Source organism: Diadema antillarum, unplaced genomic scaffold, assembly GCF_040938485.1.
Source record: "Diadema antillarum isolate AM-2024a unplaced genomic scaffold, OU_Dant_1.0 seq00000686_RagTag, whole genome shotgun sequence".
NCBI lineage: Eukaryota > Metazoa > Echinodermata > Echinoidea > Diadematoida > Diadematidae > Diadema > Diadema antillarum.
Window position 1 is genome coordinate 155,336 of NW_027271591.1, and position 26,005 is coordinate 181,340.

Sequence of the window (26,005 nt, forward strand, 5' to 3'; positions counted from 1 at the left end):
GGGGGTGGGGGGACGCCCGGTGCGCCCCTCCCCCTGGATCCGCCACTGTAGTCAAGGGTGTGGGTTTATGTTCATGACTGGGGGAGCTATGACCAGCGAGGTGGCGCCGTGGAAAGGATGTCCAAAATCTGCACTTTAGAGCATTTCCTAAACTAATTGTGCGTGTTTGTTTGTGTTTGTGTATTATATACATGGAAAAGTTAGGAATTAGCCCAGGTCAAGTCTTTTTATTGGCAATGCAAGACATTTAGTATGTAAAGCAACACTGCAAAATCGATGATCTAGCTTTGATATAACGAAGCGTGAGGTACATTGTACAAAGGTGTACATTCTACATCACATTGCGCAACATTGTAGCGACTCTTCGTTCGGATGTACTGAGTACACTGCGCACATCCTGCTTATAATATGCAGAATGCCAACCAGGAATCACGCTGAATCACAATCTTTTGTCGGGTTCGGGTTTTTTGAACAATGTTTCACACTATATACCTATTTAATTATGGTTAAAAGAAATCATAGAAAAAATATCTTATTTCTTGATCACCCTTTCATTCAAAAAGCAGTTTACTAACACTTGAACTACTATTTCGGTAAGTTTGTTGTTTTTTTTACCAGCGGATTGGGAGGGGCGCACCCCCCCCCCCCCTCCCGTAGTTACGCCACTGCTTTTGGGTGAAATAATTGGACAGATTTCTTAAATTCTAACAAAAAAGCAAGAAAATCTTTTCATCGCGGGAATTATGATTATGTAGGGTGGGGCAAATGGTGCGCTTGCCTTCCAATGTTTTTATGGGGGCAACATTTTTGTTTTCTTTCAAAAGCAAGAAAATCTTCTCATGACGGGAATTATTAATTATGGGGGGGGGGCAAAATCAAAATATGCTTGCCCCTCCAATATTTTTATGGGGGTAACATTTTGTTTTTCTGTCAAAAAAAAAAAAATCTTCTTGTCTCTGGAATTATGGAGGGGGAGGGGGGATGGGCAAAATGATATGCTTGCCCCTCCATTTTGTTTCCATTTCTTTTTAATGAGGCTAAGGCTCGCTCTTGGGCTGGCAATATGGATTGGTCAGAAGTAACGAACATAGACCCTACATAGGCCTACTTGTAAGTAGCACACGTACGTGCAAACGTGTATAAGTGCTCCGTATCGCACGGATGTACAGTACGGTCGATAAATAGTAAACACTGTAGAATACTAATAGATATGTACAAAATCAGTGCTGGCAGAACCAGGGGTGCGAATTGTTTTTGCCGACGATTTTTTTTGTGTGTGTGTGTGTGTGTGTGTGTGTTGTGTGTCCCTGGTGCCAAATATTAAAAAAAAAAAATAGAAAAGAATAATTATTCAGCGTCCGGCGTTGAGGTCGCTCGCAGACTGATTTTTTTTTTGTTTTTTTTTTTTTTTAAGGATCTGAAGGGGGGTGCGTTCGCACCCAACGCACCCCCCCTGGTGACGCCCATGCTACACGAAGCAAGCTTGTTTGGCTGTAAGCCCCGAGTAATCAGTGTTTGTGAAAGAGAAACGGAGAACGGATAAAAGTTAAGACAAGACGATTTGATTATACCAAATAAGGGAAGCGGGGAATGCTTATATGATTTTAAAAAGAGAAAAAAAAAGTATACTAAAATTTGAACTGTAATTGTAACCGAACAATCATTTTTGTTTTTATATGATTATATACAACCTGCTCTGGTGTTACATTATTGAACTATCACATAATGCAGCAAAACACAAAAAAGTGACATTTACAACAAATCACACCAATTAAAAATAAAAGCACAAACACTCACGCACACACATACACACACAGACACACACACACATACAAGTGACATGTACAGTATATGATCCATATGATAATGCCAAGAAGTTTGAGACGGGTCAACAATCCAGCGCAGATTAATATATATATAGTTGCCTGAAAAATAGAACAGAGCAAGAGATATAACTGAAACTTTAAAGAAAAAAAGACAACAACATAGACCTATGATATCAATGTCAAAAGGTATATAACCGCCATAAGTTGGAAGCACCTTGACACTGAACTCTCTTTCGCGGTACACCGCGAAACCTTTACTTCACGAAATAATTTTTCTGTAATGCATCATAATGTGAGAAGTTTAAGTTAATAATTCATTCAATATACAATTACTTTTAAATCTTTCATCAGTTACTTTTTCAGTCATTGGTCTTTGCGAAACATATTTACAAATTTATCTCACGTTGCCCATAAAGGAATCATTGTTTCTGATATATCGGATCACTCCCCTATATTTGTGACGTCACCTAATATTTTTTGAAAAAAGTAAAACAAATTATAATAAAAAGGGATTTCGAGTAATATCACAACAACGTGGAGAAAGTTTTAAATTGAGTCTTGATCATACCGTCTGGTCTATTGTTTGTAATACGAATGACGCTGACATAGCTTTTGATATATACAATGAAATTGTTTTGCGTTTATATGATACTCATTTCCCTGTTTCTTTGGTCAAATCGAATTACAAAAAAAAAAAAAAAATCCCAAGATGTCCTTGGATCGCCAAATCAATTTTGAGATCTATAAATCGTAAAAATAATTTTTTAAGTCTAGTGGCACAGAAGAAGCAAAACGCAAATACTCAGTTAACCGAAATACTTTGACTTCTGTGCTACGTAAAGCTAAAAAAGATTATTTTTCTGCACAATTTCAAATCCATAAAAATGATATCAAGTCTACCTGGAAAGTTATAAATGATGTTTAAAAAAATAATGACGGAAAGAAACTGGAAATTGATAAAATAATACAAAATGGAACGACAAATGATGACTCCCATGGTATTGCTGAAGCATTCAACACGTATTTTGTAAATATTGGGTCAAATTTGGCCAGAAATATTCCACTAACGGAAAAAAAAACATTTCATTTATATCTAGTGAATCCCAATCTTATTTTCTACGTTTTTCATGCCCGTAAATGAATTGGATGTTATTGATATTGTAAACAATTTTAAAGCTAAAAAAAGCTCAGGATATGACGGTATTTCAATGTTTCTTCTGAAACAAATTATCCATCAGGGAAGTAGCCGCACCTTTGACCCATGTATTTAATTTATCTTTAATGACTAGTGTTTTTACAAGTAAAATGAAAGTTGCCAAGATTATTCCTGTTTTTAAGAAGGGTAGTCAGGACGACCTGGGCAATTACAGACCTATATCTCTTTTATCATTATTCTCCAAAGTACTTGAAAAAGTTGTCTACTCCCGAGCTATCAAGTTTTTAAATGATCACAATATCTTAATAGACACTCAATTTGGTTTACGGAAAAAAAGCATTCGACTTCTCACGCCGTTTTGTTGCTACATAGATAAAGTTGTTAAAGTTATCGAAGCTAAATCTCACACTGTTGGAATTTTTCTGGACCACTCAGGGCGTTTGACACAATTGATCATGAAATATTACAGTACAAACTGTCTCATTATACGGGATTCGTGGCAGCGCCTTGGAATGGTTCAGAGATTACCTCACAAATCGATCACAATTTTATTTGTACACATTAATGATTCAGATTCAAGCACAGCAAATGTAACATGCGGTGTTCCACAAGGCTCCCTTTTGGGACCACTTCTTTTTATTGTGTATACATAAATGATTTGCCCAGGTCGTCCACACTCCTTTCTTTCCTCTTGTTTGCGGACGATTCAAGTCTTTTATAAATTATCAATTGTACAAATTATTTAGCACCGACAAGCCCACTTTTCAAAAGTGACAACCTCTTAAAGATTTTTGATATAATATTCTTACTCCCTTTGGGATATTTATGTAGGCCTACCAGTTAACTAAAGACGAATTACCTTATGCTTTCACTCCCATGTTTGTAAAAAATAAAGTTATACATTCCTACCCTATACAAGACAGGAAAATTCAGTTCACTTTTCTCCCGTAAGAACTGCATTTGCTCTTAAAACAATAGTACATACAGGTCCGACATTCTGGAATAGCTTTGACTCTAACATCACGGAATATGTTGTCACTGAATTGTTTTACACGTAAACTTAAAAAAAATCCCTCGTGCAGGCTTATGTCTAATCATACAACGTGCAATTTTATTCGAACTCCCTCTTCTTTATCAGATTCGTCGTTTATTCGGTATTCCAGGTTTGCTTTTCTTTCTTTTTACTGAGTCATTTGTGTCAAGGATATTCCTAAATTGATGAATCATTATGTATCATGTGCATTTTTGCGCGTTCTTACAGTTACGTAACTATGTTCTCGGGTGACAAGGAATCTTGTAAGCGCAATACAGGTGGCTACTTAGTATTTCGCTATATGCTCTCGTTTCTTTCTCTTGCTCTTTTTGCTCTCTTTTCTTTTACGTCCCTTTCCTTCCTTTCATAATTTTCGTTACTAGATTGTTTAAGAAGACGAACATTTTCATCTTTACAGGGACCTATACATTAACAAGCTTGGCTTTTTAGTATAGGTCCCAACATTTCATGTTGGTAAAATTGTCTTCTCTTGTATTCTTTGTAATTATGACGCTATGTCCAGTCTTATGTCAATCGATTGTATCATGTTATCTGTGTTTTGAGATGTGGAACAATTAAATAAAACAAAAAAAAACTGTTCCCAATGAACCCGAAATTTGGCATCAAAAGCTGAAACTCTTTCGCAAGTTCTGCCGTTTAAAACTGAGTTAAGAAAGTCATGACAAGCCTGTCTGCACTGAATGATCTCTCTTTTAACAAATGTATTCCAACTGTTCCTCATTCCGAGTCAACCACTATTTTGTTTTCGTCTTCTTTACACATCCTAAAATTTTCAATTACATGATTAAACTTTTGAACTTTTCCTTCTGGCACTGAATATAAAAACAATCCAATGAGTTTAACGAATTCCCTGATATACCTGTATAAACAAGTTCCCAACTCATATTTCCCATATATCTCTTCATTCAAATTTTGAATAATAATTTGTCACAATTCCTGCACTATAGTACAATCCTAAAATAAATGTGAATACATGTATACCTCAATTCTTCCATTGCAGAAGGAGCAAAGTTCGTTCGAAACAAACCCAAATTTCAACAAATTTTATTCAAATTGAACAAGGAAGAAGATTAAACTGATATTCCCAAGCTTTGGGACAAGAGTTGATAACTGTATTGCAGAATAATATCTTGGATTACTTTTGGTGAAAAGGAAAATCTAATGCACAAAAAAAGTTCACCTGACAAAGAATAATTAATGACGGTGTCTATAATAACGATCACTTTTATCGTCTCCCTTCGATGACCGCTTTGGACAGGTTTGACTGACGCACACACACACACACACACACTTGTGTGTATGTTCTGCTTCACGGATTTTAATCACACACATCGCATCGCTGATGAAGAATGCGATATACCTGTTTGGTGTCTTGTTTCAAAAACATGCGCTTTCCTCGCCAGGATAAAGCGTTTTAATGCCATTTTAGGTTTTAATCTCATATATATATATATATAGCACGTGCAAACATTTGTTCTGAGATGATAATCACGTTACTTATACAAGCATGAATATTAATGAGCCAAACTGCAATGATAAAAGAAAAAAAGAACGAATGTACGACTGAACTCAATTGAAGTGCAAGAAGGTCGCTACTGACCAGCATCGATTCCAAACTGATTGATGACCAAACAAGGTTTCCGTGTTGATGGGCGATCCATCATGTCGGCGCTTGTCATGGTCAAGTCTTGGTCAAGTCGTGATAAGTAGTCAATCCTGTGTAGAATGGTATCTTTGTGTAAAAAGTAGAATGGAACAAAGGGAGCATCAGAATTACTTCTCTCCTCAACAATTTTGTGGGGATATAAAAGCCAGGTCAAAAGGTGTTAAGTCGCCTCTGCTTCCTTCACGGTGAAGTTAGAAACACCTCGCTCCTGAAGTTTCTCTCATCGTCTTCCAGGGCTTTGAAAGTTGCAGCTCTTTCTATCATTTTGCTCTTTGCATCTGAATAAAAAAAAATATGGCAATCCTTACAGCGGTTATTGTCGCCTTGGTGGCATGCCTGTCGTCGGCCAGGCTCGGGGAGGGCAGGTCTTTCTGGTGGAATCCAGTCTGGTAAGATCATTATGATTATTATTGGAATTGCTACTACTATTATTATGATAATAATTATTCTTACTACTACTACTGCTACTGTTATTACTATGATGATGATAACAATGATAAAAGATAATAATGATAATAATGATAGTGATGATAATAATAATAATAATGATAATAGAAAATCATCACTATTATCAATATTTGTTTGTTTGTTTGTTAGTTTTTATTTCTGCATTCAATCAGATGCAATTTGAATGCAAACTTCAAAAAGTACAAAGACAAAGAATAACAAGTGCAGTGAAATAAATCGATAACAGTACATACATTTCTTATTTCTTCTTCTTATTTTTATCATTATCATTATTACGTCATTGAGGGATTATTGGCAAATAATTATTTCCTGCGTAATGTGCACTCACAAGAATTAAGTGAACTAGCGAAAGTTAAGTCTTTGGCATTTGAAAGGGCGAAATATCAGAGCATTAGCCACTTGTAGAGACCATAAGGGAGAAGAAGAGAAGGCCATCTTTTCTCCCCCCCCCCCCCTTGTTTTTTAAACAAAAATCATCGCACCCCATTATGCTGTTAGAAACCAGTTTCATAACATGCAAGTTCGATGCGTTTGTTTCTGCTCGCTAGACTATCACCCCATGATATGACCCTGGCCCTGTTTATAAAGAGTTAAAATTGATTATAAAGTTGATTCCAACTGTAAGCCTATGGCAGACTGTGTGTTAAGGAAATTTAAAATCGATGTTATCTGTTGATAAAACGGGGCCCAGGGCCCTGTTTTATGAAGAGTTAAAATTGATTATATAAAGTTGATTTCAACTGTAAGTATATGGCAGCCTGTGTGGTAAGGGAATTTAAAATCGATTTTATGTTTCGATAAAACGGGGCACTGATGTATCATCATGTTGCTCTGGTCAAGTCAACTTGGACATTGTGTTTCTTTACTCTATATGGTTGAACATTTCTTGTCCATTGCTTTGATATAAAGCATCTTCATGCCAACGAAGTATAAATGAAAAAAATATACGACGACGACAATAACAAAACTCAGCCTTTTTCTCGTCAATAACAAAACTCAGCCTTTTTCTCTCTTTTCCATGCTCATTCTTTCCAATAGCTACGATAGTAATCATACTGTATTTCGTCATATCATTCATGCATGCAGGGAAGAAATTGCATCCGACATGTTCATTCTCACTGAGATGTGGCCGCCATCTTACTGCGCAAGTGTAAGTAAAACTATGCAGTAACGAAGTTATCGCCGTTCACTAAAGATTTCTGCATCGTAGGCCATTTCTATTATGCTGTCTTTTCTTTTTTTTTTCAAGTAAAACAATGTTCCTAATATTCACATCGAAAAAAAAAATACAATGATATTATTTGTCGGGGCATAAAATCATGTTTTAGGTCTCTGTATAATATATATATATGTACATTGCTCCTTTCGTGTGTGTAACTATGTGTGTACCGCGAAAAAAGAACGAGAAAAATGCAATTGTATCAAAAAGCGTATGATTGAATGGTAGTGTCGGACATGAACTAAATTATACTCTGTCTTTATAAATGCAGAAAACCTGCACCTATCCCGCGGGTGCGGAGAAGATCTGGACCATCCACGGACTATGGTGAGTTTGACTGGCAGCTGAATTTTGACTCGTCTCTTTTTTACCTTTTCTGAGTGTTTTCTACTTCTTTTTTATCTGCAACGCAGTTATAGCCTCTCTCTTCCACTCAAAAGGGAGCACAGCAACGCTGTTGTAAATTGAGGATATCATCATGAAATTGCCGACAAAGGAATTCTTTAATCATGTTTTTGGCTTGAAAGATGTGAGCTGTACGGTCGTATCATGTCATAAAATAGGCATTTTATAGTAAGTTTATAATTTCTGGTTGAACACGATTAACATACCTTAATCAATGTTAATTGTTAAAAAGGAAAGATCTGTGTAGAGCGGATTTACCACACTCAAATTCTAAGAGCGTGAGTTTGTGTGTTTCTTGATACATTATTGATCGCAAGTTTCTTCGTCTTCCTTTTATATCACTTGATACGGTAACCATATTCTAGATCACCTGCAGATAATTCTACCTCGAGTACCCGTTTTGATATTTTTCAATTCCCCTCCCCCCCCCAAAAAAAAAAACCTTTTATCATTCGTAATATTATATGCTATGTGTATGACCATCATAATTTAGATGGACATGAATATCTACATCATCGGAATTTGCAATGTATCGATCTTTTTTCGTATAGATGATATTTCAACCTACTTAAATTAGCCCTCTGGTATTGTCTCCAACTACTATATTATTTCTATTTTAAGATTTATTTACATCATTTATATTAAATGTTTTTATTTATGATCTATATTTCAGTTTGCTTGGGTTGCCACAGTTTCCATGCAAGTTTTGACATAAACCACTTCAGCTGCATATCTTTTGTTCATTGTTATGTGCTCTGTTGGTTAGATTGTATTTGATGTCTCAATTTACATTGGATTTGATATCTGGATGTACACCTTAATTAAAGTGAAATAAAACAAAATGAAACGAACTTTGTCTCTCTTTCAGGCCAGCGAAGAACGGGCAGAAAGGTCCAGTCAGCTGCGACAATTCACTCACTTTCGCTAACAGCGATCTGGCGGTATGAAGTTTGCATTCCATGAAATGATAATATACATGGCGCCGCTTTTACGTCATTATCCACGCACTCGATGCCTAAGAAACAAACAGACAAACTAATAAACACACACAAAACAAACCTGTCATTGTTAGCAAAGTGTCAGTGCTATAAATGTATTTTAACATGCGTTCGCCGAACGGCTTGCTTAAAGACCTAACTAATCATTACTGGAAGAGACTAGGAAGTTTGTACAATGTCATGACCAAGAGAAGGTGTAAAACGTATAAAGACCCCTGATAGATGCTGCATGGGTGATGGTTGAACTCATTCAATATGATGGGAGCATAAACCCGCCCGTTCAGTACTTGATGTGCCCATTCAGTGGTTACTAACATTGCTTCCTTCGAGACCTTGGAAAAAATCCATCCAATACGAGGCTGTTATATCTTTACCAGTTTTGTAACAACTATATCCCTTTAGACATGTTTTGTCTTGGTTGTACGGTCACTGTTTTTATTATTCTTGGAGGTAGGGCCTATAGATGTTGAAGAATTTCAATTGCACACCAATATTTCTTTATGTATTTTTTGCATGTTTATCAGTATGAATATGAATGTATGGAGGTTTTAACCAAACTCCAAATTTGTACCTTTCGTTTAATGTTACAGTTCCAAAACAATATGTGTTTTTCTTTCTTATTTTTCTTTCCACCAGAGCATTATAAAGATTTAGACTCTTAAGCAGATTAAAATGCTCGAGTTCAAATACGATGCTTTGTGATTGCCTATTTTTTTTCCCACCAGAGCATGAATGCAGACCTGACGAAAAAGTGGCCATCTTACACTGGAAGTCACGCTGACTTTTGGTGAGTAATAATACATGTATCATTCTACAGGTTTCATATTGCCTGGAGACCTCTTTACCGCTGTTGTGCAAGTCATGAACGCTAGAAAATTGTTGACGGGAATATAAATCAAATACAACCCCACTGATGATTACGATAGGGATACATGTGTTATGTCTTTACAACAAAATATGACAAAATAAAGATTTGACCATCGATTAGTATACAAAGCCTTTCTTTAAGTTCATTCATTCATTCATTCATTCATTCATTTTTCATTTCCAACAAAAACATATAGATATATTACAAAAATTGAATACAGTGCATAAATTTCATTATACAAAGTAAAGGATAAATTTACAGAAAACTTGTAGGTATAGGGAAATGTTGGAAATGGGGAGGAATGCTAAAAAGCTGAGCTTGTAGGCTGCATTCCCCCCACACGTAATACAAAAAATTATATGATCGATTGACTAATAAACATTGATTTATCAACACACTAAATCATGCAGTAACCTAATGAATTATAATGAATTATGCATTTGTAATGATGTATGTGTTTACTGTATTGTGAATATAAATCATGCTTGTATAATTTTGTATATATTGAAAATCGTATTATTTGTATGTGTGTATGTACATGTATGTATGTATGTAGATATTCCTATGTGTACCCCCATATGCCAACAAAAATAATTTCTTAAATGAACAATAAATTAATCTGAATATGAATATGGAATTCCTTATCGTATTGGGGCACTGAGTGCAAGAGGGACATTGTTACAGAGACCAAGAATCATGTAGAATTCTGTAGTTTGGTGATGTATACTTTAATCGCAGTTCTTGGACTTTATAGTGTTTCCTAAAGTATACTAAATATTTTTCAGTACCCCGCTACGATGAGGAATTTGATATACAAAGGACATCATGAAGTATGCTCAATATTTGTCAAAGTTACTCTTGTTTGGTTTCCGTTTTTTAACTGAATAATTCTGATCATCAAAAATACCAAGGATACGTATTATAGGACTGAGAAAAAAGAAGACTAAGTGCACTTTATGACGTCATTATGAACAACAATAAAAAGAAAGATAAGTAAAATTCCATAAGATTTAATGTTCATGAAAAGAACACATTCCATCTACTTGTCATTGACTTAAAGTTAAGGGTTATATCATCTCCGCTGCTCCTATTGGTATAGTGTTGTTTTATAATGTAAGAAAAGTGAACTATGTCAAATGAGAGTGCATATTCAATCTACTTGTCACTGTCATAAAGTTCAGGGTAATATCATTTCCCCTGCTACTAAAAAACAGGCTAGTAATGTGCTCTTATATTATGCAAGTAAAGTGAAACTATGTCGAATTTTCTTTACATTTTCTTATTGTTGCCCATAATGACGTCGGGAAGTGTACAGTAGTCTCCTTATCCAGCAATGACGGCAATGCAATTTCAAAAATATATAGCTTATTAATCGATTGTCCAATATTGCTTCAGCTTCACTTTCACTGATGTGTTCTACTGCTTCCACTCAGTCCACAAGTATATCAGGGCTTTCCTGTAGAAGGAGTTAAATTTCTTATTTGTCATTTACTTTGACTCACAGGATGCACGAGTACAAAAGACACGGGACGTGCGCTACAGACGTGGCAGCGACAAACACTGCAGTGAAATACTTCAACAAGACTCTTGAGTTGTACGGACAACACGACCTGAAAGCGTAAGATTAATGATTCATTGGTTTAGTTCGCCTGAATCGTATACATATACTTGGTAGTCTATATAGTATGGAACGATTCTGTGTCCCCGGTAGACCTAACATGAGATTAGAATACAAAGAAGTTAGATATCAACAACAGTACTATCGCTCACTCCCTCACATGATTATTGTGTGTAAGGATTGTATTGTATACATAAACTGATATCATATAGTTAATGTGCACATCTATATCATTAAATTTAACGATTATTTATATCTTACCGCAAGCAAAGAAATTATGTTTTAACGACAACAAGTAACACGATTCTACAACTTTGAAAAACCATGTTTTATACTAAGGAATAACAAATCAATCAAGAGAAAATTGGATCGTAGAAAATGTGTATTTCATTTATCAGCAGCACATGTTTTTAAAGGTATATACCTAGTGTGGACACCTGATTGCAAAATGTACACTGTTACAGAGGATGCCCGTGTAGATCATGTGATGACAAGTCAAACATAGATGTTGAAATGGAATATTCCTCCATGCTCACGTTTTCTCCAGAGTGTTAATAGAGTATGATATTAACAGCGTGTCAGAGGATGATGACGTCACTATCTAATTACCATACAAGTCATGTAGGCCCTATCATTTTATTTGATCGCGACGGACATTTAAAGGAGACCTCCGGATGCTTTTCAAATTTTTACATTTGAACAACTATAAATTAGTTATACTGAGGACAGAGTTTCAGAATTTGTGATGATTGGAATGAAGAATAAGAATATTTTCAAAATTTAGAACAAATTACAATGAACAAGGATGATGACATGGCAGAGTCACCATAGGAATGCGTGAGTTGGGTCTCAAGGAAGCAGAACAAAAGAAGAAGGTATGCATAGATTATACACAGGTGAACTCGCAAGCAAGCGGTATTGTAATGGAATTACACTGCTACATTTCTGAAATATGTGAACCTCCTATGTCATCATCCTTGTTCAGTGTAATTTGTTTAAGGTTTTTCAAAGTATTTTTCTCTGCTCAAGAACCACAGTAAATTCCACAAACCTATACATGGAGTTGTCGATTTACGTACTACATGATGTGAAATTATGAAAATCGTCTGGAATGTCCCTTTAAGAATTTATTTTGTCTATATATTATCATACCGATTTCTCGAAGTGGCTGAAGTGTAAAGGTAAAATATTTCTGTTAAAATGTATTTTCTGCTGAAACCTGTTGTTAGTAGGCCATACATGTATCGCAGTCTTCATGACTACGATTGATAGTATGGATTTGATTGCGTTATAGTAAATTAATGAATTTGTAAGGACTTTATGCAAAGACAGGCTTTAGACTAGGACTTAAAGGTACTGCGGAATTACTTACTAGGTTGTGCATTCTGTAACAGAAAATCCCAAGTTCGAATCCCGCCCTCGAAAAAAGAGGTATCAATCCTTATGCCTCTAATTATATTCTAAACTTTGTTAAAAACGCCTGGCTTATAATAATGGCAGGACCATTTGTATGGGAGAGCATTGTTAACCTGTGAAAACGTGGATACGCTGGCAAACTGTATTAACCGACACTTTCGCTGCAATGTTTGCCTCATTTTTATAGAATCCTGAACACGGGCAAAGTCGCTCCATCAAGCGTGCTGTACTATCCACTTGCTGACGTCACAAAGGCATTGAAGGATGGACTTGGGGTTGCACCAGGAGTCTTTTGTATAGTAAGTGGATCTCGCTCGCTGATTACCACCTTGTAAGACAATCCACGTGATTATAAACATTTTACGTATATGCTCTTGCCAAAACCTTATTTTGTTTATTATCTTTTTTTCTTCAGCTTTATTATCGCTAGGCCTCTACGTTACTTCTGACAATTTATCAAAGTTTATGTTCCCTTATTTCGTATCTGAAATTTTCCTGTGATATATTACAGACCTACATACATACATGTTTTACACAATTTATATATATATATATATATATATATATATATGTATATATATATATATATATATATATATACATACATACATATTATTATATGATATATCAGGGCTCGACACTTCTTTTTCTCGTGGGCCGTGGCCCTAGGGAATCTATGAATTTGATATTTTGGTGGACTCAAACAGAAATTTAGCGCATTTAAAACAATATCTTTAATTTCAGCTGCCCAATCGGGCCACCAAACTATAGCCCTTTTTTGAAATGTGAATGGCCCTATATCTGTTATTTCTAGTGGCCACGCGAGCCCTGTATACCTCTTGAAAAGGAAATAAAAATGTTAAGATGTCGGATCATAACATTGATGACATCACAGTCACGTTGTCGCCTATGTGAGATAGTTATAGATGGAAAGAATGAAATGAAAGATTAAAAATAATAAATAATCTGTGGATTGTGGCAAATCATTGATAAAAATGAAGAACAGAGTGGGTCGCAAAAAAGATCCTCGTGGAACGCCACATGTGATATATCACAGGGAGTCGTGAAACACTGCATCGTCATAACGTTTTCAGATTAAAATTGGTTTGATAAAATAACTGCATGAGCATCCATTCTAATGGTATCCCACGTATGCCATAGTGTTGTAATTTACAGAGCAGAATGTCATTCTTCATTGTATCGGAAACTTTTGTAATCTAGAAATAAACAAAAGTGTGTCCCAATTTTCATCTTTGCGGAACACCACATGCAATCGGCAGTCGTGCAGATATTACATTTTCATAACATATTGAAATCGGCTTGATAAATGAGCATCAATTGTAATGGGAACCCGCGTAATAAGTCATAATTTTGTAATTTAGGGAGCAAAATACCATAAATGGTTTACTGTATCAAAAGCTTGTGCAAAGTCGTCTTAGAAATGAACTAACAATGGATTACCCTCATCCATTTGTTTTGCCAAGTCATCACTTATGCGTATCCGTATGCCTATGGTGTTTATGTAATATTTTTTTTCATCCAAAACTTTAATCAGACTACTGTATGCAAGTTTTTCAAACATCTTCCTGATTATGGGAAGAAGTGAAATACAGTGTAGGCTGATAATTTAAAGACGAATCTTTATCTCCCTTTCTAGAAACAGGTGTCATTTTTACATCGGGAAATACACCAGTAGATAATGAAAAATTTATGAATCATGCTGAAGGCTGAGCTAGCAGCATTATGTGTAATAGTTCTCGTATGAATTACGTATGTCGAATAGCCTAATGAACTAAGAGTTGTTGGGAACATGATTTTTTTTTTTAACTTTATGTGAACCTGGTGCTTTGATCATGACGAACAACTTTGTCCACAGAAACTTATGAAAAACTTATTTGCCAGGATAATATTGACTGCATATGAATGGATTGCTACAACATAATCTTCATTTGCTATACCCACAGGACGCAGGCACGTACCAACGTTTGTGGGAGATCCGTTTGTGTTACAGCAAATCCGAATTGAAATTGATCGATTGTGGTTCAAACCTTCCCGGAAAGCAGTGCGATTCTGGGAAGAGGCTCATGTACGCCCCTTATCCATCGTCCGTCAGCACAAGCTCCTTTGGGGCCAACGTCGATCTGGCACTCGATCTGCTAGTCGACATCGCTGAAATGGTGGTGGAGAAGGAAGAAGAAGAAAGGCTGGAGCTCGCCATGGAGGAGGCCTTCCTGGATGCAGGAGACGAGGACGAGGAGGATTTCGACCTCTACTAAGAATAAAAGGGTGCATGTCACGAGATCTACGCCCACGAGTCATACAACCCATGAGTTATACAGCTCACGAGTCATACAGCTCACGAGTCATACAGCCCTTGAGTTCGGCACTGCTAAGCTAACAAGATCCACGAGACCGACACATTAAGCCTCGTGTTGTATCTGTCAAACTCGTGGGCTGTTTTTACCTAGTGCCGAACTTATGGGGTTTATTTGCCTGGTGTCGAACTCCTGAGCTGTATGACTCGCGAGCTGTATGACTCATGGACCCTCTTTTCAATGTCGAACTTGTGGGTCGCATGAATCGTGGTTGTCGGTCTTGTGGGATGACCCCGAATAAAAGAGTCGGGCATAATTAAGATTTCACTTTTAGTTGTAGGCTGCTTCCAATCATGAAAAGTGTTACTGCAAGAGTTTCTTCCTTTCCTTCCAAGGTGTGATAGGACGTACATCTCTTTGTCTTTCAGTTTCCCCTCCCTCCCCCCCCCCCCCCCACCTCCACTGGAAAAAAAAATATATACATTACATCTATTACATATATTTATATTTACAGTAGCGACCAGTTCACAGAATTGAGGGGATAAAAAAAAAGGGAATCAGAATGACGAAAGAAAGCTTTATGTTGTCGAAAATGTGAACACATAAAGACCTTATATTTCTATATTATTATTATGACCTTTTATCTTTGGAAGAATGTGAAGACTGAGAATGATTTAGAATAATTTAAATCGTACTAATCGACCTGCTACAAAGGGCATCGAATCAACATTAATTCTTGAAATGCATGATATATAATGGGTGAATATCACCATTATTCCACTTGTTTTAGAGTTCTTTTTTTTTCAATTGCTGATATGAGGAATCAATAAAAACTCCTAAGTTGTCATTAGTTGAATGATCTAATTGCGTAGTTTATTGTGTATCATACCTAATGTTCCACATTAATGACGAAATCATCGTGACAGAATACAAAAATAATAATAGTAATGATACATACACACATACATGCATACAGTAACTACATACAATTATTTTAGCGTCATTTTCCATTCTGATTAAATGTTCAAGGCACTTTACACCGAAGCAAAAAGAGCAAAAAGAAGATTTAAAAAAGGAAGAGGAAAAAGAAGAAAAAGAAGCGGAAGAAATGAATGTCTGACTTAAAAAAAAATCCGCACAGTTAAAGAAGTAGGATTTTAAGTTACTCCTTAAGGCCGTGTCACACCTTTCCGGGCAAGACTTAGTGCGACTAATTAGGAACAATTTTTTTTTTTTACTGCCCGGAGGTCCCCGGAATGAGCCGCGCGTGACAGTACCTAGCACGTATCTCACCCGTAGTCACCCGGAGGTGTGCACGCAAATCTTTTTACCGGCAGCCATTTGTAAGCCCTGTCACACCATTCCGGGCAAGCCATATGCAGACTTGCTGCGTGTAGGGATTTTCCAGCATACCTGGAAATTTCTGAGGGCGAGTCAGTGCATGTGTCTTACTTGTTGGACGCGTTCTACCTAAATTCTACTTGCGGGTATACTGTGTGACCTTTGTACCAGTCGCGTGGGTGGTGGTGGTAACTCAGTGAAAGAATACCTCTGAAGGAATGGCAAAAGTCCCACCAGAATGTCATTATCTTAGCTGCATACAGGGTGAAGAGCCCACTTATGTCAAAACAACCACTAATGCCATAACACGTCGACGACAACCACTAATGCCACTACACGTCGACGACAAATGTCATAACAACCACTAATGTTATAACACGTCGACAACAAATGTCACAATGACCACTAATGTAATAACACGTCGACGACAAATGTCAAAATGTCCATTTTTACTGCAAATGTCATAACACTTCGAAGACAAATGTCAAGATTTCCAACTTTACTGCAAATGTCATAACTCGTCACAGGGACGGATCCAGGAGTTCCGTAACGGGGAGGCGCTTTTACAAAATCAAAGGCTGGCGCGACCCTCCACCCTCCCATTTTCTTCTTTTTATTTCTGTTGTGTTAACAAAACATAGGGTGCGTTTATCAACTCTTTTTCTCGGCAGAAACAGGTTTTCCAAACAGATTTCAAGGAATTTTTTCGAGATGATAAACGCAAAGCTGTTTGAAAGCCCTTTCGGAAAGCCTTTTCGAAAGCCGCGAATTTGTGCTTTCCGAAACAGGTTTCCTAAACAGGTTTCCACAAACCTGTTTCTAGAAGCCTTTTGAAGCGAGATAAACGCAAAGCTGTTTTGAAACGGCTTTGTACTGCAGTTACGAACCATGCACGCCTTATATGACCTCTTCTCCTCGGGTCGAATTGCGCAATGCAGCTGTGCAGTGACAGGCCAGTTATCGTGTTCGCGAAGAGTTGATACACGCAACTACTGTGGAAGCCGTTTCTAAAGGGCTTTGGAAGCGGCTTTCGAAAGGACTTTGGAAACGGCTATTGAAAGCCGTTTAAACAGGGGAAAGTTGATAAACGCAGCTATAGAGAGGGGGTACCAGAGGGGAATCATTCCCCTTTCGATCCGCGATTGCGTGGACCACAAATGTCATAGGGTGCGTTTATCAACTCTTTTTCTCGGCAGAAACATGTTTTCCAAACAGCTTTCAAGATTTTTTTTTTTTTACGAGTTGATAAACGCAAACCTGTTTTGAAAACCCTTTCGGAAAGCCTTTTCGAAAGCCGCAAATTTGTTTTTCGGAAACCTGTTTGTAAAAGCCTTTTGAAGTTGATAAACGCAAAGCTGTTTTGAAACGGCTTTGTAGTATTGTACTGCAGTTACGGACAATGCACGCCTTATGACCTCTTCTCGGGTCGAATTGCGCAATGCAGCTGTGCAGTGACAGACCAGTTATCGTGTTCGCGAAGAGTTGATAAACGCAACTATTTTGGAAGCCGTTTCTGAAGGGCTTTAAGCCGTTTAAACAGGGGAAAGTTGATAAACGCAGCCAAAATTTCCAAACTTACTGCAAATGTCAGAAACGCGTCACAGGGGCGGTTCCAGGAGTTCCGTAAAAGGGAGGCACCTTCACAAAATTAAAGCTGCCGCAACCCTACCCCAATTTTTCTTTTTATTTCTGGTATATTAACAAAAAATAGAAAGGGCACCAGGGAGGGATGCGTCCCCTCTCCATTCATGATTGCATCAACCACAACTGTCAAAACTCAATGCTTTCATTACAGGAGCGGATACAGGAATTCCGTAAATGGGAGGCGCCTTTATAAAAGTAAAGCTGCCGCATCCCCCCTTTTTTTTTATTTTTTTCAATTGTCTTAACCAAAGAGAGAGAGAGAGAGAGAGAGAGAGATAGAAAAGGGGGGAGCACCAAAGGGGGATGCACCCCCTTCTCGATCCACGATTGTGTGAACCACAAGTGTCAAACTCATTGCTTGCATTACAGGGGTGGGTCCAGGAATTCCGTAAACCATCAATTGTTTTCAATTTCTCACCATTTGGAAGGAAATACATGGGAATTTCCGGTTTGGGCGGCCATTTTGGCGGCTATCTTGAATATCTCAAAACCCTCAAGGATGCATGAGTTGCATCATCCAGATTCTGATTCAGCACCCCCGAAATAGGGTAAAACTATCAAAAAACATTGGGTGGACGGTAAAACAAGGTTCAACCTTTGGCACCCAGACTAAATTTGTTGACACTTGCTTATAATCGTCATAAGCTGTTCCACGTAAATTTTTGGGTAAAAGAGAATTCTAGATACCATTGGTGCTATTGGTGCCTTCTTTGTGTTCTATTCTATCATTCAAGCACATTCTTTCTAGCTGATAATTCACGATTTCATTGCTTTCTTGGAATATGTCACATATGGGTTTCACATTATGCTAATTAGCCTAATCAAAGATAATTGCCCACGGTTAAAAGGGTGGCAACAAAGCTTCTATATAGTTTAGTATAGCCTATATATTGCATTTTAAGTATCAATCTAAAACACTGATCTACAAAACCATATACATACCAATTTTTCCAGGTCAAATACCGTACATGACATATAACAACATCTACTGGACTATTGTACACTGTACATACATAATATGCTAATCATTTCATTATGCTAATTATCATCTTTTTAACTATTCCATTGTTTCAACAAATCGGTGTTATAAATTAATTCCTTGTCATAAAGAAACCTTCAAAAGTGTATAGTAGGGACTACCCGTGTTTCCAGACATTCTGCGATGAATTTAACAACATAAAATTGCGCTGATTAGCTGAATATGCTAATGAGACTAATGAAATGATAATAATAGAGAGACTCTTATAAAGCGCTCATTCAAGCAAACAATATACGTACACATATTATATATACATACAGGTAAAATGGCTGCTTAAGGTTGCCAAGGTACCAAGCAAGCTCAGTTTACTTCAATATCCATCTTAAAATGAATCAACCACAAGGTCAACAAAGCGTTATGCTTAACAACATTTTCAGGTGATATACATGGTATATTTCACCATCTATTTCACTATTGTATGTATGTATGTACGCTTATTATGCTAATTACGGTATTTATGACACTTACATCATAACATTACAACATCATGAATGGATTCATCGATATAGAAAACCCTTAAAAAGTCATATTTCCATTGTTTTCAGGTTTCCTGTATTGAAATTAGTAGTATAATACATATTTGACATATGCTGATTACGTAATTATGCTAACTAGGCTAATAAAAAAAGTTGCCCAAGGTTGCCAAAGTAGCAACCAATCTAAATTTACTCCAATACCCTTCTAGAAAACGAATCAAAAACAACAACAACAACTAAACTTGTACTTAAAAACTTTTCCAGGTCTAAAAATTTTCTACTCGACTATCAGATGATATCAATTTGAAGATGAATGTCAGAATACATCGTCTATCAATGATTGATTGCCGATGCAGGAACTGAGAGAGTTAAGATTGATTACTTCGGTCATCGACGAGGACTATGAGAACCACGTTGTCCTCGAGACGTCTCAGTTCCACCCTTAGAAGAGATCGATCGACCGTTAAAAAGAATATAGGATGTGCTACTGACGAGAGACCTGGATATACGGATGTCCGGTTTTGGGAATGTTGCTGGTATGTTTTCACGGTCATTCCATGTGCTGGAGAAAAATGAAAGAAAAAAAAACAAGAACAATATAACAATGACTGACTCTCAAATACAACAAGACAAGAAAGCAAAAAGACAAAACAAAAAACAAACCCCCTTCAACTTGAAACATTCCATCATCAGCTTTTATCATATTTATTGTATGAGTACTACAAGAACACAATGACATCACCGAGACATGGCGTGCATAATAGATCCTATAGCTCGAACTATGCGGTAGTGAAGGCAGTAAGCTTTAGGATGATACCAAACATGTCAAATGTTATTCTAATATTACATAAATATGGGCTTGATCGAGCTTCATCACCATTTGTGTAAACATTTTCAAGCTTTAAGAGGACAATATATCATACACATGATAGATATAATATGATAGATAGATACTTTATTTTCTGCAAATCAACATAAATAAGTTACATAATCATGAACATGTGGGAAACATACAAAGTAAATTTAAAACAGAGTCGTTTGACTTGCATAGACAACGATATAAAAGGAAATTAATGATTTAATATACAGTATGCATGTCTATGCAGCAGGGATTACAATAACAATTGTAGTTAAGAAGCGATTTTGCAGAGGGCCGCCATTGTAAGCATTGCATGAAAAGATGGCCGGCCCGAGGAAAAAGTAGGGACGTACTAGATAAGTAACAATACAAATTCTGCTGCGAAGATAGCAGGGGAAAATAAACTCTGATGTGTGATGGTGGTGAATGTGCGTGCAAGTGCTTGAAAGTGCACAAGTGCAGATAAGCTGGAGTTTAGAATAATAGAATTGGTTTTCTGGAAGAGGGAACGATATGCGATGTTGCTATCGGGAGACCAACATTGGTCTTATACATTATTTGCTTTTAGTTCGTATTTGAAGTATACTGTAATAAAATGTGCTTCTTTAAGTTTGCTTTTAATGAAAACAAGGGGGCACACTGTTTCAACTCCTCAGGAAGAGTGTTCCATGTATCAGGACCGTGATGTCTGTTCGACTTTTGAGCAAGTAGAAGCTTTGGATTACTTAAATGAAAATCATGGGAACGACGGGTAGGGTATGAATTAATATGGTTATTGGTTACTAGTGCATTGTGAAAAAAAAATGGCAATAAATTTCGAGTGTGTTTACACATAAATATGGCAGTTAGGTATAAATGTATATCATGGGCCTTTAGAGTTTTTAGGCGATAAAATATGGAATCAGTGTGAGCCAATAAATTTGAATGTGTGCATATACGAGTAGCCTTTTTCTGGAGAAGAAAAATTGTGTTCAATTTAGTTTTGCTACAATTCCCCCTACAATATTGCAGTACATTACATATGGTAAAAATAAGATGTTATATAACATTATCAATATTTGATCATCAGTATTTTATTCTCCTTAAAACACCAATTGCTTTTAACTAGATATTGCTGTTCTAATATTCTGGACATGAGTATTCCAAGTTAAATTGCTATCTAGGGTCACTCCTAGGAACTTGGTTGAATGTTTCTCAGCAATGTTTGTATCATCAATAGAAATACTTTGAGGAAGGGTGGGTTGGGATTGAAGCGTATGAAAATGTATAAAACATGTCTTATCAATATTCAATGAAAGTTTGTTACTTCTAAACCATTTCGAGATATTGCTTAATTCCATATTTAGTGTATCAACCAGTGTAACAATGTCCTTGTGGGAATAAAAAACGTTGGTGTCGTCTGCAAATAAGATGAAGTTTAAACGAGGAGAGGAATTGATAATATCATTAACGTAAATCAAAAAAAAAAAGTAGGGGCCCGAGGATAGATCCCTGAGGGACACTACATGACACGTTAGAATATGATGAGTGACTGGATTTAAGTGCAACATATATGTTTTCGATGACTTAGATAACTTCTGAACCACGACAAAGTAATCCCTCTCACGCCATAATTATGTAATTTTTCAAGTAAAATGTCATGATCGATAGTGTCAAATGCTTTACCAAGATCCGTAAAGATTCAAATTATGTGGTCCTTTTTAGTAAGCGCATCAATAATATTGTCGACAGATTTGATTATAGCATAATCGGTAGAAAATCCTTTCCTAAAACAAAATTGAATCGCATTTGATATTGCATTTTCAATCATGAACGAGTAGAAACGCTTGTAAACTACTTCTTCTAAAATTTTCGATATTGCAGGTAACAATGAAATGGGGCTATATATTTTTTTCACCATTAATGGATCTTCTCTTTTATAAATGGGGATAACTTTGGCGATTTTGAAGGAGTCTGGATACTTACCGTTAAGTAGGGATATATTGAATATATGGCTGCTGGGTGTAATTTTTTTTTCTCAACAAATTCACCTTAACTTATCAGGGAAAGAGGAAGAGAGGGAAGCGAAGTAGAATGTGGAATTGATAATGATGAATTCGGAGAGCCTGACAGCATGACCCAAAATGGAATCTGCAGCGTGTTGACAAGAATGTTTGATCGGACAGTAACATACCACAATATTACATAAGACATTACAATTATTCAGTTTCTGCAAGATAACACTCAATAAAGACTCTTTTAGTTTGCGTTTAAAGGAATATAAAGACAAGCAGCTTGTTATTTCGGGGGAGAGGTCATTTCATTATCTAGGGCCCGTATACATTATCGTTTTTTTAGCGAAAATTGTTCGAGTACGTGGAAGGTGAAATGCGTCACTTTGGCGGGTAGGATAATTATGAATCAAATAGTTTTTCCTGAACATGCGAGTGAAAACATCCGGTAACTCCTTGGCAGAAAATTTATACATAAATATGCCGACGTTGTAACTAAATAAATCTGATGTTTTCAGTATCTTATTTTTGAAAAATAAATCATTCGTGTGGGACAAATATCCAATTCGATACCATACTGACTGAGATTCAACAATTGGTTTATGATCCACATAAGAATGCCAAGAAGTTTGTGACGGGTCGTCAATCCAGTGTAGAATAATATATCTATAGCTGCCTGAAAAAAAAATAGAATAGAATACTCGGATCACCTAACAAGAGATTAACTGAATTAAACTTTTAAAAAATCCAACATACATCTTTGATATCGAGGTCAAAATGTATCTAAACACAATTCCTTTGCTTTACAGTTAAGTTCGAAGCACCTTGACAGTTGACACTTAACTCGCTTGCGGCTGTTCCCAATAAATCCGAAATTTGGCTAGGCCGGGGGGGGGGGGGGGGGGGGGAGGCAGAGATATCCTGATGAATCCATTCTGGTGAGACTGTTTTTGTTTTCTTTGAAAGTTGTTTATTTGGATTGTATTACTTAAATAATGTGCATAAAAAATGAAGTGAGTTTGTGAATACTCAGTCCTCAGGTTTCAGTTTCTATTCACACTTACAAATAAGTGAATAAATATAAATATGGCCTAATTACGATACATCCTATTAGTGATGTGGAAGTGATGGAGAACAATAAAAGAAAAATAAAACAAGAACAATGAAACAATGACTGACCCTCGAATACAACAAGACAAGACAGCAAAAAACAGACAAACAAACAAACAAACAATGAATAAAAAACCCTTCAACTTGAAACATCCCATCATCAGTTTTTATCATATATTCTTTCTTTTAACAAATGCATTCCAACTGTTGCTCATCCAACCGCTGTTTTGTTTTCGTCTCCTTTACATATCCTAAAATATTCAATTACATCATTAAACTTTGGAACTTCTTATGTCGCTGAATATAAAATATATTGAACCGTTGATATATTATTATTTCATTCTTTGAGTTTACCAAAATCTATAATGTACTCGTATAAACGCGTTCCCAACTCGTTTTTCCAGAATTTCTCTAAATTCAAACTTTGAATAATTTGCCACAAATCCTGCACTTTAATATAATCCCCAAATTGAATGCGAACATATCTTAATTCTTTCATTGCAGGAGGAACAAAGATCATCCGAAACAAACCCACATTTCAACAGTGAACTTTTGTGTAAAGTCTCCTATGACGAAAACTTAACAGAAATTCCCAAGCTTTGGCATAAGAGTTGAAAACTGGATCGCAGAATAATATCTTGGACTACTTTTTGTGAAAAGGAAAAAATTAATGCAAAAAAAAAAAAAAGGACCACCTGACAATTCTCCCTGTAGAGAAAAATAATTAATGATGGTGTCTATAATAACGGCCACGTTTGTCGTCTCCCTTGGATGACCGCTATAGACAGGTTTGACTGAAACACACATACACACGCGCACACGCACACACACACACGTGTATATATATATATATATATATATATATATATATATTTATATATATATATGTATATATATATGTATATATATATATATACATATATATATATATATATATATATATATATATATATACTTATAACCACAAACATTGATTCTCAGACGATTATCATGTTACAAACATGAATATTCATGAGCCTAACTACAATGATAAAAGAAAAAAGAACGAATGTACAACTCAAATAGATGCAGGGCAAGAAGGCTATTATTTACCAGCATCGATTCCAAACTGATTGATGATCTGACAAGGTTTCCGTGTTGATAGGCGACATCATGTCGGCATTTGACATGGAGTGTAGAATGATATCTCTCTTTGCGTGAAAAGTAGAATGGAACCAAAGGAACACCATGATTACTTCTCTCCCCAATATTTGAAGGGGTATAAAAGCCAGGTCAAAAGGTGTAAAGTCGCCACTTCTTTCTTCACGGTGAAGTTGGAAACACCTCACTCCTGAAGTTTCTCCCGAAATTCACCCGAAATTCGACTTCGAGAGTTGCAGCTCTTATCATTTTGCTGTTTGCATCTGAATAAAAACAGTTATGGCAATCCTTACTGTGGTTATGGTCGCCTTGGTGGCATGCTTGTCGTCGGCCAGGCTCGGGGAGGGCAGATCTTTCCTGTCGAATCCAGTCTGGTAAGATTGTTCTTATCATTGGTATCATTATCATTATTATCAATATCATTCTTATCATTTTTGGTATTATCATTATTATTATCATTATTATTATTATTGTTATTATTATCATTATCATTGTTATTAATGTTATTTTTTTGTCGTTGAGGAATGTTTATCTTATAGATTTCCTGTGTAATGTGCACGGAAGAAAAAAGAAATTAAGTGAACTAGCGAAAGTTAAGTAATTGGTATTTGAAAGGCAAAATGTCAGAGCATTAGCCACTTTTAAAGACCATGAGGGAGAAGAAGACAAGGCCATCTTTGTTTTTGTTAAGTTAATAAATATAAATATGGCCTAATTACGATACATCCTATTAGTGATGTGGAAGTGATGGAGAACAATAAAAGAAAAAGAAAACAAGAACAATAAAACAATGACTGACTCTCGAATACAACAAGAAAAAAAAGCAAAAAAAAAAATGCCCAAAAACCCTTCAACTTGAAACATCCCTTCATCAGTTTTTATCATATATTCCTTCTTTTAACCAATGCATTCCAACTGTTGCTCATTCAACCGCTTTTTTGTTTTCGTCTCCTTTACATATCCTAAAATATTCAATTACATCATTAAACTTTGGAACTTCTGATGTCGCTGAATATGAAATATATTGAACCGTCGATATATCATTATTTCATTCTTTGAGTTTACCAAAATCTATAATATACTCGTATAAACGCGTTCCCAACTCGTTTTTCCAAAATTTCTCTAAATTCAAACTTTGAATAATTTGCCACAAATCCTGCACTTTAATATAATCCCCAAATTGAATGCGAACATATTTTAATTCTTTCATTGCAGGAGAAACAAAGATCATCCGAAACAAACCCACATTTCAACAGTGAACTTTTGTGTAAAGTCTCCTATGACGAAAACTTAACAGAAATTCCCAAGCTTTGGCATAAGAGTTGAAAACTGGATCGCAGAATAATATCTTTGACTACTTTTTGTGAAAAGGAAAAAATTAATGCAAAAAAAAAAG

General features: G+C 36.2%; 1 protein-coding gene across 1 annotated transcript; it reads left to right on the forward strand.

Moving 5' to 3' along the window:
• The first annotated feature begins 6,034 nt into the window (after positions 1-6,034).
• Positions 6,035-14,970, forward strand: LOC139737219 (ribonuclease T2-like). The gene is made up of 7 exons (XM_071647895.1): positions 6,035-6,091; positions 7,661-7,716; positions 8,663-8,735; positions 9,518-9,579; positions 11,165-11,278; positions 12,882-12,993; positions 14,659-14,970. The coding sequence occupies exons 1-7, from the start codon at positions 6,035-6,037 to the stop codon at positions 14,968-14,970; spliced, it is 786 nt and encodes a 261-aa protein (XP_071503996.1).
• Positions 14,971-26,005: the final 11,035 nt, after the last annotated feature.

Coding starts and splice junctions, on each gene's coding strand:
- LOC139737219 (XM_071647895.1), top strand. CDS start 6,035: ATGCCTGTCGTCGGCCAGGCTCGGGGAGGGCAGGTCTTTCTGGTGGAA. Junction 9,580..11,164: donor GGAAGTCACGCTGACTTTTG/GTGAGTAATAAT, acceptor TTTGACTCACAG/GATGCACGAGTACAAAAGAC. Junction 11,279..12,881: donor GGACAACACGACCTGAAAGC/GTAAGATTAATG, acceptor TCATTTTTATAG/AATCCTGAACACGGGCAAAG.